The 16496-nt window shown below is 43.6% G+C and overlaps 1 protein-coding gene across 1 annotated transcript in view; it reads right to left on the bottom strand.

Annotated features, from left to right (window-relative positions):
* Positions 1 to 16496, bottom strand: part of TNNI3K (TNNI3 interacting kinase) — a 118026-nt gene that overhangs the window by 31988 nt on the left and 69542 nt on the right. The window contains exon 21 of the mRNA XM_075287237.1: positions 12575 to 12684. Within this exon, the coding sequence (XP_075143338.1) occupies positions 12575 to 12684 (110 nt within the window). The remainder of the gene's footprint in view (positions 1 to 12574; positions 12685 to 16496) is intronic.

Raw genomic sequence — 16496 nt, 5'->3', positions numbered from 1 at the left:
ACACTGGCCCTTTAAAAACTGACCAACAAAAGGAAGAAGACAAAGTCTGATATAAGAGAGCTGGGTTGAAGCACAGTGTGGAGGACAAGGTTCCTGGCGTCCATTATTGCCAGAAGTGCAGAGACCCTGGTGACCCTCAGTTGTATTCCTGGGCAATTCCCTTTAATCATATGAAAGGTACCAAGAATAGCATTCAACCTATCGAAAATTTCCCACCTGTAAAGGATAGTGGGTAGCGGTGGATGGAGATACACTGTAACCACCGCAACTGGGCCCATAATCCTGTTCATCCCATAGACAAGGTTGTAGCTAAGATTGGTAGGGTATGTGATGACGTAAGGCGGTATTTACTGTTCCCTATCATTTTACAGCTCTTCCCAGCAGCACCAAGGTGGTGGTTGTTACAGACGGAGACGTGTCATTCATCGGAATCAACACCTTCTCTCAACTTTTAGACCTCACCTTACTTAGACTGAGCGGTAACAAAATCAAGGAGATCCATAACGGAGCCTTCACCAACCTCACCAAACTGAGGACTTTAATCTTGGACTACAACCAGATATCGTCCACGTCCATCACTAATGGAACCTTCTTCCCTCTCACAAACCTCGAAACTCTGCAGCTGAACAGTAATTTATTCTGTAGCATTGATGGGACTTGGTTTGGGAAGACAGAACGTCTTATAAGACTGGAGATAAACGGGAACCAGATCACAAACTTGACACATGACAGTTTGGGATCCAACGCTCTCCACCGTCTACAGCACTTGGACTTGTCCAGCAATTTTATCAGTTTTATTCACGAAGGGACTTTTCAGAGCCTCCAACAACTCAAGGAACTGGACCTGTCCAAGAACCGACTGACCAGACTGCCAGACTTGTTCTCTTTCTTGCCTCATCTCACGCTCTTGAACCTCGGCCATAACTATTGGAACTGCAGCTGTGAGCTTCACCAGCTGGCAGATTTCTTAAGGAATTATACAGCTTCCACTCGAAGAATCCTGAAAAATAGAAACAATCTTCAGTGCAGTTATTCCAACAACCCGGCGGTCATATCTCTGCTGCAGCTGACAGACAGGAACTGCAGATCCAAGTCTTATAACATCACAGTTATAACAAGGGAGAAGAGCAGAAGGTCTACCAGAGAAGGTCTTCTCATATCAATCCTGGTCATCACAGGTAGGTCCATTGATACAATATGACATTGTAGAATGAGATCATTTGTAAGGTTTTCCATTCATCATTATTCATTCCAAAGAGAGCCAAATGCATACCAGCAACCATCTGGATCCTCAGGGGCAGGAAGCTTTTAAGCCCCACCCCTGACCCGCCCTGGAGGATCCTTCAGCAGGTGCTGTTTGTGAATCTGGGTTCCTATGCAGTCTGATATTGTCCAATCAGTACTGTCAGTATCTGATTATGCGGGTGGGGGTAGGGGGCACACCTCTTTGATGAAAACCCAGCTTTCTGGACTAACAGAGGAACGGCACAACACAGTGATATAAGAAAAGATATTCCAAAATTGAAGTCTCTTTGGGAATACATATATTTGCTAAAATAGACATTGTGACCCCTCATTTGTCGACCCAGCGGGTTTACTGATGGGTCCAGTATAGTTTTTTTTTTTTATATACACCTGATTTGCACTTTCTTCATTGCAGGACTCATCGCTCTCTCTTTCCTCATCATCCTCATTGCAAAGTGCGCCGTAAGACCGAGCAAGCCGAATGAGCCGGGTCCAACAAGGTGCTCATGCCGAGAAGCCCAACAGCTTCCAAGACTCCGAGGCCCCGTCCAAAAAGTCGATGTGACCCACGAAGAGCTCAGCGATGGTATGCCTCCAGTGGACTCTCCCAGGAATGCTAAACTTTTCCTTAAGAAGCCCGCTGGTTCTCTACATCTTGGATGTAACGTGCAGGAGTCAGGCAAGTCTTTGAGAGGCGGCGGCGGCACGGAAAGCCTGCCAGGAACGTACTACATCTGTTTCAACTGTCGGCTGGTGCAGTGGCGCCCCCCCTCCCCTGCAGCGATGTTTGACACTAATGAAGTAGGCCGCATTTCAAGCAGCATTCAAAGGATTCCTGATAATCCGAAGGACTTTGTGCATGCTGCTCCATGGGAAGGTGCGAACACAACTGTCTTACAGGAATTGTCAAGATTTAATAAAGGTAAAGCTTTCTGAGAGATAACCTGTTAAGATTTTTTATATTGCTCCCTTTGTACTGAAATCCTACTGTCAAGTGAGCTGCGATCCGAGGCGGCTGTGCGCTTCCTTCCCTGCAAGACGGGGTTAAGAAAACACAACTTTTGTTGAATTAGTGTCAGCGGACTACGCAGAACTTACAAGTTATTATTTCCAAGGGATTATCTGAAACGTAGAGGCAAACAGCGGGTTATTTGGATTGCTCATGGATATGGCGTGCAGAAATGTCACGTTGTATTAGGTCTGGGGTGGACAATGACAATTGACTAATGGTCAATCTTGTGGAAATCGCTTCATATGAAGCAGACACCTGAGATATAGAAAATATATCGGTATTAATAGTATTGTATGGTGGTCATATAATACCGCCATACAGTACTCATATAATAGTGCTAAACAACAACCATAAACTACCAAGTAATAGAGTGGCTACATAATATCAGCACACAGTACTCCACAGGCAAAACTAGTCCTATGCTGAGGCTGCCATGGTGCAGGCCCACCCATCCAAAAGAGTGTTCAATGTGCACCAGCATGTTCAATGTGCACCAGCATGTTCAATGTGCACCAGCATGTTCAACGTGCACCAGCATGTTCAATGTGCACCAGCATGTTCAACGTGCACCAGCATGTTCAATGTACACCAGCATGTTCAATGTACACCAGCATGTTCAATGTACACCAGCATGTTCAATGCAGTACAGGTTCTTTTCAACTTCAACGGACTACATATCCCTACATGAAATTTCAGCACTTGTATGTAATTGAGAGGATTGGAAAGTGACATTCAGGGTCAGGCTGGATTTAGGCCTCATTCACATAAGCTTAAAATCTGCATGAATCAATAGTAGAATAATATAAGACTATAAGAAATTGTATAATATAACTTACTAGAGAATAATGCTTCTTTCTCCACTTATCAGAAGCTGTCCCCCCCCCCCTCCTAAACGCTTTACTCACTCTGAATTATATGCTAAATCCATCTTGGTCTCCCAAGATGGACTTTCAGCTCATTGAAGTATCAGATTACATAATTACGTGTGTCCATAGAAGTCTAGGAAGAAGGGCGAGGAATGGAATTTATTTATTATGCTGGTTTATGCCAGAGGGAGAAGCAGAGTCATACATACAGAAGCAGCTGCTGCAGCAGTGAGTAGGTATTCTATTTCACCCCAAGTTCTTTATTTGCATTAACATTGCTCAGGACTTCTCTACAATCTCCTCTGTGGTGTCACTGAGTGAGTAAGAGTGAATTAGGGAGAAGAACATCTTGTTTTCTCCATTTGTTGTCATCACAGCAGCAAGTCTCACCCCCGAGCTCAGGGAGAACTGCAAACTATAGATAGAGCCTACAGGGGAAAACTACAAAAGACAACGCCCGTAATGGCCAGGTATAGTCACATACACACTCACACGGCAGCTTATTTTAATAAGAATATGAAAAATCAGGGATGGGCAAACTTTAGGAATATTCTCAAGGTTCAACTGTCTCAGTCTGAGCCGGAAGTTCTACTAATATACCTTGGGGTCTCTTCTGACAATCACATATACTCACTTTCCTTTTCCTCTCCTGGGCTCCATCGTAGCACTTGGTGCTCCATCGGGGATACTCTTTGGTCTCTTTCTGGCCTCCTTGGTGAAGTCACAGGCCTTGGGGGGCCGCCAAGGCCTTGACGTGTGGGGTGCGCTAATGTCATGGTACTTTAACGCAAACATCGTGATGCTCCACATGTCGCTAAGGTCCAGTCATAGTCCTCAGTGGTCCCCCTGGGCTCATGACATCACCTAGAAGGCCTGGAAGAGTCCGAAAGACAACCAAAGAGGATTGCAAGGTAGCCCAGGAGATGTGAGGAAAGGCGATATTAGTATTTGTGTTTAATTATCACCCCTGGGACTCCATTTATACCCAAATATCCCAGAACTTTTGCAAATTTTGGAACAAACCTGACTTGTTATATGGTCACTCATCCCTAAGTTTAATCAGTGTTTCTACTGGATAGATGTATAGGACCATATATGTCTATGGGGGACATCATTTTTGCTCTATAGATCTATGGATGAGTCTGACCGTTGCATCCGGAATACAGATGGGTACAACCAATTGAACAAGGAACAAGGCATGACCCTACCGCTAGACAATTCTCATATAAATCCCCATAAAATGCTCAAATTATACCAACACACAAAGCCTATATAACATGGCCATGAAGGGTTAAAGCTATACTGCCATATAATGCACAAAAATTGGCCCCTACACAAAATAACACCGCCTTACAGTGTTCAAATAATAGTTCCATACTGTGCTGAGTAGACAATGGCCAAACCATGGAGAGACTGTGGTCATAATGTTACTTTTGGCATTAGTATTATTATACATGGCGACCTCCTCTGTGCCTATATATACTGTATACATCTATATAATGATATGATACGCCAGGACTCGGAGTATGAATTGATAAGAACTAGTGTGCACACGCTTTAATATACTAGCGCCATCTCCCAGGTGTTAGGTTAAACTTTGCTAAATGGCTTGTAAAGTGTAACAGCTTTGTTAATGAGGGCAGCGCAGAAGGGCAGGGCTTCACGCCAGAACAATGAATTTATAGCAGGTCACAGTCAAGCCCGTGATTTACAGCCGCACCGCCGGAAATAAATTAAAAATGGTTATTACTATTCGCCGGAGTTAGTTGTATCTGGACGAGCCGCCTAGAACAATATCAGAGAAATAGTCAGCGGTGACGGCGAATAGAGCTACACGCGGCTTATAGGAATCATTCATATGGCTACTTATTATCCAACCCAAGACAAAATCCAAGAATTCCAGAACTGTCCTGGAATATAAGATATATGTGATAAAGTATAACAGTCTTGTGAGCCGACAACATTGTATCCATCCATATGGAGAGTGTACATACGTAAACGTGGAAAGGGGGTGGGTCCTCTCAGGAAAGGGGTGTGGCTCATTACATATGTGGGTGTGGTTCTTGTTGGAGCTCTAACTGCTAGTAATCGGGCATCTATAGTTGGCATTTAATATGACCAATTACATAGTCTCTCACTCTGCCAAATCAGCATCTCTGCGCTATGCTGAGGAGGTCCAAAAGACCGAAGCAGCGCTGTCCATAGCTGGAAATCTGTTCCTGTTTAATTTGGCAATTAAATCCGCATCGTGTTTGTAGGCTTATTAACTGAGTCATGCATGATGTTAAGGAGGCTGCCCTCTAGAGGGCGGCATACAGAGGCACTGTTCTCCCAATTACATCCTGGAGAATAGATTTGCATATTTTTTACCCAGAATCCCTAGCGGAGCAGGAATGAATTGTAAGTCTCCGTACTGCCTATGTAGGCATACACTCTGCCTAATGTGTATGATTATCCCCTGACCCTGGTCTATAGTCTCTCAATCTACCAAATCAGTATCCCTGTGCTATGCTGAGGAGGTCCAAAAGACCGAAACAGCGCTGTCCATAGCTGGGAATCTGTTCCTTTTGGAATAGAAATACTAATTTGGCAATTAAATCTGCATCATGATAGTAGACTTATTAACTGAGTCATGCATGATGTTAAGGAGGCTGCCCTCTAGAGGGTGGCGTACAGAGTGCACTGTTCTCCTAATTACGTCCTGGAGAATAGATTTTGCATATTTTTTACCCAATTACATATAAAACATTAAGGACTATTCTAAGCACTTTCTTTGTAGATATCTTGAATTTAAGAGTTGGCCACTTGACCTAAACGTTCACCTCTAGGTAACTACATGTGGATATCCCATAATACATTTCTTTGTGCCAAAAGCAAACCATTAAAATTTAACTTTGGGTATAAGAGGAGTAGAAAACGTCACGTAGCTAAAAATCGGTAAATGGTTTGCCAAGTTATATAACATCTTGTCTAGTTGTTGTAGACAGTGGATCAATCCTTTAATAAGAAAGTCACCATGACAATGTTCATAGCTATTCATTTCTTCTGCAGTGGCCACTACAGGGCAAATAGAGTATTACATGCAGTCACTCAAATTGATAGCCTCGTAGTCCCCCCAATTGTCATATCTTGATGTGTCCAACTTCTAATGCCTTTGTTATCCTCCCATAGGTGAGACAAGTATAAGAAGATCCTTCCTCCCTAAAGATGACATGATGAGAATGAAACCTGACAACATTCCCAAACCGGATCTCTGCTACAACCTGTTGGAAAAATCACAAAGAAATATGGGTCCGTACCAGCAAAACGCTGATGTCATGAGTCGTTTAACAACAAAGGGATCGACGGAAATGAAGATGCATACCGCGAGACCGCCACTGTGCACCCATCGATCACAAAGAGGTGGCCCCGGTGTTCTTCTGAATGAGAGAAAAGATATTTCTTCACAGACAGACAATGACCTTATCTGTAAATACATGGAATGTGATAAATTAGAGGAACCCAGAAGACAAATAACTGAACCGGAGACACAAAATGTAAAATTTGAGGAACAGAAAATTCAAACTCGTGTCACCGAAGAAAATTGTTTTTTGAATAATGACGGCGTTCTGCTGTCAGCCCGGATAAGAAAAGTGAATATTCCAAAGAGTGTTGGTTTTTATATACCACATATTCAGCACAAGTCAGACATGGCGGTAAACACACCTCAATCACGGCAGGAACAGCTCGGCCGCCCGCACCTTGGGAGCAAGTATCTACTGACTATAAATAAGAAAGATTATGAAGCCAGACAGACAAGCTACACCGGCACCCTGGTGGATACCTTGAAGGATGTTTACATCAACAGCAACACAATGTACGCCAGAAAAGAACAAGACTACTTAAGGGTGAAAGTCAATCTGCAACCGTTTCGGAAAGTCAGGGTCCATCCCCAGCAAAACGTGGAGGCCTCCAAAAGAGGCCAAAGCCCTAAACGCCCACCACCGCAGTCACCGAGAAAGAAATTCAGACAAAGCAACTTATTGTCGTCTTCTGCTGAAGCAACGATGGAGGATAAAACATCTCACGCTCACCCAACTAAGTTGGGAACAGTCTCGAAAGATTCTCCAAGTTCAAAAGCTGAAGATTCTCCCGATAAAGAGTCTAAGAAGACGGAAAAAAGCAAAAATGGAAATGATATATCTGGTAAAGCAGCAATGACACCACTTAAAGAAAAGGATGATAAGCTGGAAGGTCTTCCCAATGGGACAGTAGAAGGTTCCTCACCGAATGTTCTTGAAGAACAAGGTTCAAAAGAAACCATCGACTCTTTGAAACCTGAAGAAAACCTTTCAATAGGCCAAAGTCTAAATCACAGTGAGCTCAAAGATCCGGAGATACAAGGCGAGAGTGAGGAGTTAACAGAGAGTAAGCTGCAGACACAGTTGGAAAGCCAAGATAACGCCGGCACTCTCGGCGGCAATGTGCTTGATCCAACACCGTCAAATGTCACCGGTATTTCTGGAGGAACAGACTCTCCGTCATGCGGAAATAACATTAACTGTGAAATAGATATTGCTGGTTCATCATTGCCGGGTAATAAGGTCAATGGCCATTTAGAGGGCAATAGAAAGGATGATAGTACTGAAGCGGGTCATTTGCCCGGACCCGATAATTCAATTAAAAACACCACAATCAATGAAGCCACGGATAGCGAGATTAAGGAGGCCCGCGACAGTTCTCCGGCTGATTCCAAGGCAGGCGACACAGGGCGTCATGAAGGGAGTGTAAAGGAAGATGTTACTGACCATGTGGACCATGGAAAAATATTTTCTACTGCTGGTTTACAAAGCACTCCCGAAAGAGAGGCTCTACCATTGAGCGCAGTCATTGACCTTCAATGTAGAATTAATCAGCAGGTGAGGAAGCTACGAGCCCAGGATCATAAACCTGATGAAATGAAAGTCACTCAACGAGATGTTGAGTTAGAACCAGACCTGCCCCTCAAGCCACATCAGTCACGAGAAACTGGCTCTTCTGTAAAGGATGAGGTTCCTTTAATTCCAAGTCAAAATAATGAGGCTCCAGAGGGGCCGGCGGCTCCTACATCCGCATCACCTCCTCAACAACACAGGCAAAGTAGTGCAAATAACAATCACTCCAAAACATCTGCGGAGAGCGGGAGGAAACGTCTCAGCCTGTCAGACAGCTCCAAAGTCATCATTGTTGTAGAAAGTCTAAATGAAACAATCAACATACAAAAATATCTGAGCGAACGCAGCGCAAGACACCACACCTGGCAGACAACAAATCATACCGGGAAGGAGAATGACAGTGCGTCAGGAGAAGGCAGCCAGAAGAAGAAAATCTGCCTCATCCTTCCCGAGAAATCTGGAGCGCGAGACCTGAAGTCATCCAGCAAAAAGATCAAATGACTTCTGCAACTTATTAAAGTCAGTCTGTCACCAGAGCCAGCATATCACCCCAGTCCTGCAGATAGATAGGTTACTGTCACCAGACCCAGCATATCACCCCAGCCCTGCAGATAGATAGGTTACTGTCACCAGACCCCAGCATATCACCCCAGCCCTGCAGATAGATAGGTTACTGTCACCAGACCCCAGCATATCACCCCAGTCCTGCAGATAGATAGGTTACTGTCACCAGACCAGCATATCACCCCAGCCCTGCAGATAGATAGGTTACTGTCACCAGAACCAGCATATCACCCCAGCCCTGCAGATAGATAGGTTAGTGTCACCAGACCCAGCATATCACCCCAGCCCTGCAGATAGATAGGTTACTGTCACCAGACCCAGCATATCACCCCAGCCCTGCAGATAGATAGGTTACTGTCACCAGAACCAGCATATCACCCCCAGCCCTGCAGATAGATAGGTTACTGTCACCAGAACCAGCATATCACCCCAGCCCTGCAGATAGATAGGTTAGTGTTACCAGACCCCAGCATATCACCCCAGCCCTGCAGATAGATAGGTTACTGTCACCAGACCCAGCATATCACCCCAGCCCTGCAGATAGATAGGTTACTGTCACCAGACCCAGCATATCACCCCAGCCCTGCAGATAGATAGGTTAGTGTTACCAGACCCCAGTATATCACCCCAGCCCTGCAGATAGATAGGTTAGTGTCACCAGACCCCAGCATATCACCCCAGCCCTGCAGATAGATAGGTTACTGTCACCAGAACCAGCATATCACCCCAGCCCTGCAGATAGATAGGTTAGTGTCACCACAACCAGCATATCACCCCAGCTCTGCAGATAGATAGGTTACTGTCACCAGAACCAGCATATCACCCCAGCCCTGCAGATAGATAGGTTACTGTCACCAGAACCAGCATATCACCCCAGCTCTGCAGATAGATAGGTTACTGTCACCATACCCAGCATATCACCCCAGCCCTGCAGATAGATAGGTTAGTGTCACCAGAACCAGTATATCACCCCAGTCCTGCAGATAGATAGGTTACTGACACCAGACCCAGCATATCACCCCAGCCCTGCAGATAGATAGGTTAGTGTTACCAGACCCCAGTATATCACCCCAGCCCTGCAGATAGATAGGTTACTGTCACCAGAACCAGCATATCACCCCCAGCCCTGCAGATAGATAGGTTACTGTCACCATACCTAGCATATCACCCCAGCCCTGCAGATAGATAGGTTAGTGTCACCAGACCCAGCATATCACCCCAGCCCTGCAGATAGATAGGTTAGTGTTACCAGACCCCAGTATATCACCCCAGCCCTGCAGATAGATAGGTTAGTGTCACCAGACCCCAGCATATCACCCCAGCCCTGCAGATAGATAGGTTACTGTCACCAGACCCAGCATATCACCCCAGTCCTTCAGATAGATAGGTTAGTGTCACCAGAACCAGCATATCACCCCAGCCCTGCAGATAGATAGGTTACTGTCACCAGTACCAGCATATCACCCCAGCCCTGCAGATAGATAGGTTACTGTCACCAGACCCAGCATATCACCCCAGCCCTGCAGATAGATAGGTTACTGTCACCAGACCCAGCATATCACCCCAGCTCTGCAGATAGATAGGTTACTGTCACCAGAACCAGCATATCACCCCAGCCCTGCAGATAGATAGGTTACTGTCACCAGACCCAGCATATCACCCCAGCCCTGCAGATAGATAGGTTAGTATCAGCAGAAACAGCATATAACCCCAGCCCTGCAGATAGATAGGTTACTGTCACCAGAACCAGCATATCACCCCAGCCCTGCAGATAGATAGGTTAGTGTCACCAGACCTAGCATATCACCCCAGCCCTGCAGATAGATAGGTTAGTGTCACCGGACCCAGCATATCACCCGAGACCTGCAGATAGATAGGTTAGTGTTACCAGACCCAGCATATCACCCCAGACCTGCAGATAGATAGGTTAGTGTTACCAGACCCAGCATATCACCCCAGCTCTGCAGATAGATAGGTTACTGTCACCAGAACCAGTATATCACCCCGATCCTGCAGATAGATAGGTTAGTGTCACCTAAGTCAGATAGTGTTGACATGGTTGGGGTGATAGACTTCCTTTAAAGAGCAGCTTTGCTCAATATCCAAAAACATCCATAGTGTAAGTTGCCCTCTTCTGTCAAGATGTTAAAAATTATGCTCAGATGTTTTTCGCTATATATGTAGCTGAGACACCAATATGGCTACTCATCTTTCCTAAAGCCCCACATAATAAATTTGCTTAGTTAAAGGAACTTTCCAGTTCACACACCCATTTAGGAAATTTTAAGTGAACAGAGGGGTTCTAAGGAGTATCTCTCTCTCTGGAGGACCTGCCCTGTCCTCCAATACACAGACAACCTATTGATTTGAATGGACAGCGTGTAATGCTTCCTCCCTCCTTTGGTGGCACTGCGGAGTAACTGAGCACTTACCGCCAGGTTTCCTCATAGATTGCTGGACGACTCAACTAATGGACATTTTACAATTTGCTTATTATCAGGGCACCAACAAATAGAGATTGTACAGCAAAACTGAGCTGTAAGATGGTCATTTGTATAAGTCACGAGACATTATATATTATGACATAGCTATCATATGTATATTACTGTATATAGCCAGGGGGCTCATGGCCAATATTTTATCTGTGGGCGCCAGGGCACCCCCTGCCTGACTCTGATTGGTCCCCTATTCAGATATTGCAAATAATCGGCAGTCCTGACCAGAATCTTATATTTCCCGGTTATGTTCTTACTGTCTCTTTAAGGACTATTCCAGTTCATTGATATGTGTGGCAATCTAAATTCCAAAAACCTTCTATCCTATAAGAATATTATTGTTTACTATTTTTTTTGTAATATTTTGCATGTTTTATTGTCAAAACTTGTACATGACAAAGGAAAGAATAAATTCACCTCCTGTCCACTAGGTGGAGACATTTCATTTCTTATTATTATTAATTGCAGACTTTTATTTTTTTCCCTCCCCAAAAGCAATCACTTACTCCTGACACCGACACAAGAAAGCAATTCTTATCTGTTGCTTAAATATGATTTTATTTTGGTGGATGTGCCTTGTTATCAATGTGACAAATAGGTTAATTGTGGCGCATAAATTACAACGTGCACAAAATATTATGCCGAAATGTGGCATGAAAGAGTGGAGAGAGGCTGAGACCCGTATCTACTGTAAGGACAAGACTCGTAATACAATGGATTAGACACAGCAACTAGTCTGGGGCATCAGTCACGGGCTGGGGTGGAACTACAAGTCTCAGCATAGCCAACACGTAGGTCGTTCATTGTGTCTTTCTTATATTAGGTGGCTCCAACAATGGCGGACTGATGAAGAGGGTCTGGCTACCGGGACCCCTGGCATGTTCTCATTTCCATAATGGCCATTGAGTCTAATGGAGGGGGCAGTCCTGAGACATTGGCACCTTCTGGGTAATGGGTGGGGGTCCTGAGCATTGGGCCTCCATAGATCCATACTAAAAGAATATCCCCCTACTGGCTATCTTGAGCTGGTATAATACTGTTGTGCCCTAGCGCCACCTCACAGCAGCAACAGATTCTTCCTCTACAGTAAAAGGGAAGTTCTACAGTTTTTGCTACTTTTTTTTATAAAAATTACAAAAATAGTCTAAAAAGAAAACTAAAAATCAAAAGAACTTCAATTCAGAAAATTGGCTGATCACGGCGATCAGCTGAACCTGGAAGCAAGTGTTCACTTTCCCAACAGCACTCCCGCAGGGGAAATGAGGTATTACACAGTTCTCATTCTTTTACATAGCTCCATCATATTCCACAGCACTTTCCAGAGATATTGTCACAGACCTGGTGGGTTCTTCAGAGAATACGGCACTTTTTGTAGCCATTCTATACTGTGGTTAATAAATAAGGGTCCGGAATGGCAATGACAAAATAAGTACAACTGAAAACCGTTACCTTTGCGTAAAATAAGTGAGTATTACTTACTTCAGGACACGCGTTCCATCCTCTCATCAACAGTGATGATATGGGCTTGGGGATAGAATATCCTATAGGTGGTCTGATGTGATGATACGCCATGTCGGCCGCGGCAGCAGCTGTAAAAACACAAAGAGAAATCTCAGAACTGGTGGACATGGAGACAATCCATATGGTGGGGTAAGTGCACAAAGTTCTGCCCCCGATTGATATCAATCAGAGGCAGATGCTTCATTTTCCTGGAGAATGACGTTCTGGCCCTGATGCCTCTGTACTAACATGTCCTACAGATGGTGGTCATCTACATGGTGAAGACTGAAGATCTGGCCCTTATGCCACCATGTTACCCCCATTTATGTTGCAGTATCAACAGTTCTACAGATAGTTATCATCTACATGGTGAAGAATGAAGATCTGACCCTGATGCCACCATGTTACCCCTCTGTATGGTGTAGTAGCAACATGTCCTACAGATGGTGATCATCTACATGGTGAAGACTGAAGGTATGGCCCTTATGCCACCATGTTACCCCCATTTATGTTGTAGTATCAACAGTTCTACAGATAGTTATCATCTACATGGTGAAGACTGAAGATCTGACCCTGATGCCACCATGTTACCCTTCTGTATGGTGTGGTATCAACATGTCCTACAGATGGTGGTCATCTACATGGTGAAGACTGAAGATCTGACCCTGATGCCACCATGTTACCCTTCTGTATGGTGTAGTATCAACATGTCCTACAGATGGTGGTCATCTACATGGTGAAGACTGAAGGTATGGCTCTGATGCCACCATGTTACCCTTCTGTATGGTGTAGTATCAACATGTCCTACAGATGGTGGTCATCTACATGGTGAAGACTGAAGGTATGGCCCTGATGCCACCATGTTACCCTTCTGTATGGTGTGGTATCAACATGTCCTACAGATAGTGATCATCTACATGGTGAAGACTGAAGACTGACCCTGATGCCACCATGTTAACCCCCTATATGGTGTAGTATCAACATGTCTACAGATAGTTATCATCTACATGGTAAAGACTGTGCCCCAAACCATACAGTACTCTGGTGGACTCTACACAATGTATGTAGACCCCATATTATAATATAATGTGTTTCCAAGTTTGCTGCAGAATACACTGGGATAACACTTGGAGCGACACCATTCTGTGACGTACTCACTTCTATGGGGCCTTTGGATACGTCGTGTTCCAATGACACGGACCAGCATAAGACCTTCTCTGTGCTCATCCGGACAGACCATTGGACGCCTCCTTGGAGAAGCATCGCATGGCACACCAGTTCATGTGCAAGGGTCCTTACCCTATAATCTATGTGTCTTAATAAATCACACAACCAGGGTTTTCTTCCTGATGTGACATATAGTGACCACAGTGAGGAGGACGTGTCCTTCCTGCCATGTTGTCTCCAATACTAGAAGATGTGGTGAGGATGTCTCCGATAATGACCTTAAGAACCGTTTGCAGATATCACATATCAACTCTTAGTACAGTAAATCTTAAAGGGTTTTCGAATCTTTGAGATTTAGCCCTGAAATAAGTTGCAAGTCGGTAGGGGAGGGGTCTCATGGCCGGGGCGGCCACCGATCACGTGAACGGGTGTGGTCTGCTCCATGTTCTGTATATCAGACAAGTGCACCCATTTATTTTAATGGGACCACTGAAGATAGTATGGAACAAGATGTCATTGGAAGAACCGGTAATAGTGGTCTGGGCCACAAGGAGAAGATAAGGTGCAGAACAAGTCTTATCATGGATGTAATGGTTCTATACATTGCTGGTGACTGTGTATATATAGAGGAAAATTTACTCACCGAAATGTTCATTTCCTGTAGTCCGTAGGCAGCACAATTACACAGGGGATGAAATCCCTTGTGTAATTGTGCTGCCGTAGGACGTACGGGAAATATATATTCTATAAGGCTGAACATATATATTAGGGCTTGTTCCTCTCTCTCAACGTCTTTGCTCAACAGTCTTCTCGTACAAAGGCAAATAATAGCGTCTTTACTATAGTGCACTCCTGGAACATTACACAGAGCGGGGCGCACACATCATCAATCCGGCCTTCATGGTGAAGTGGCGGATCATGACAGCGCAACACTCAGTCCTATCTCTCTGTAACGATTCTGGAGACAATCTCTCCGCGCTAAATTTCTTTGCCTCTGAGCTTCGGTCTTGAAGTCCTGTCCCCGGCTGACACATGGAGGCCGACCGTCCGGCGTATTACATCCACATAACAGCATCTAAAGGTTGCCGGGCAACTGGGACGTATGAAATCAGAAATCATTTCTAGGTCATCGCGGTTGGTTTGTTTATTCGGTATGAACTTGTTACCGCGCCGGCAATTTTTCTACATTAGATATATACCAGCAGATGAGATAGATTTACTTTTACATATCCTGTTATTCGGCCAGTTTCACGTACCAACGCCTGGATGCGATAGGTTAAAGCGTTGCGCTAATGCAACTCCCGCCGCAACTTTACCGTTTCATTTATGGAAGGAACATTGGGAATGATCTGACAGGGAAATTTCTAAATCTAGAAGAGAGACCTATACAGCAGGGTCTGGGGTCACAGGGGGTCAATAGAGTCATGTACATGAGTATCTAGAACTTTCCATAGTTTAGTCCTGGTGACCCCATAACTTTAGAAATACATTTATTATAGTCAATGGGGTCCACGTGTTACCCTTGTTTCAGTCCACTTACTCCCACGTCTTACCTAAAGGATCCGAACAATGGAGAGGCAATGCTATCATCTATCTATCTATCTCCTATCTATCTATCTATCTATCTATCTATCTATCTATCTATCTATCTCCTATCTATCTATCTATCTATCTATCTATCTATCTATCTATCTCCTATCTATCTATCTATCTATCTATCTATCTCATATATATCTCCTATCTATCTATCTATCTATCTATCTATCTCCTATCTATCTATCTATCTATTTATCTATCTATCTATCTATCTATCTCATATATATCTCCTATCTATCTATCTATCTATCTATCTATCTATCTATCTATCTATCTATCTATCTATCTCCTATCTATCTATCTATCTATCTATCTATCTATCTATCTATCTATCTCTCCTATCTATCTATCTATCTATCTATCTATCTATCTATCTATCTATCTATCTATCTCCTATCTATCTATTTATCTATCTATCTCCTATCTATCTATCTATCTATCTCCCATCTATCTATCTATTTATCTATCTATCTCCTATCTATCTATCTATCTATCTATCTATCTCCTATCTATCTATCTATCTATCTATCTATCTATCTATCTATCTATCTATCTATCTATCTCTCCTATCTATCTATCTATCTATCTATCTATCTATCTATCTATCTATCTATCTCCTATCTATCTATTTATCTATCTATCTCCTATCTATCTATCTATCTATCTATCTATCTATCTATCTATCTCCTATCTATCTATCTATCTATCTATCTCCTATCTAACTATCTATATATCTCCTATCTATCTATCTATCTATCTATCTATCTATCTATCTATCTATCTCCTATCTATCTATCTATCTATCTATCTATCTATCTATCTCCTATCTATCTATCTATCTATCTATCTATCTATCTCCTATCTATCTATCTATCTATCTATCTATCTATCTATCTATCTATCTGTGTGACAGGTACTTTAGAAATATGGAATATTTTCCTTTAAGATGGTGTCATTCTTTTTTTAATTAACTTAATCACAACTAAGTTATCCATCGTCTTCTTTGCACTAAAATTAACTATGCAGAGAAAATTGCTAACGACTCTTCATTTGCATCTATTAGGAGGCGATAAACATGTAAGACGTCTGTAACAAGAACAGAGAGCACTCAGTTACAGGGCCCTAGAACTGACGTGGC

The sequence above is a fragment of the Leptodactylus fuscus genome, chromosome 9 (assembly GCF_031893055.1).
Source record: "Leptodactylus fuscus isolate aLepFus1 chromosome 9, aLepFus1.hap2, whole genome shotgun sequence".
Lineage (NCBI taxonomy): Eukaryota > Metazoa > Chordata > Amphibia > Anura > Leptodactylidae > Leptodactylus > Leptodactylus fuscus.
This window is presented reverse-complemented; position numbering and strand designations above follow the sequence as displayed.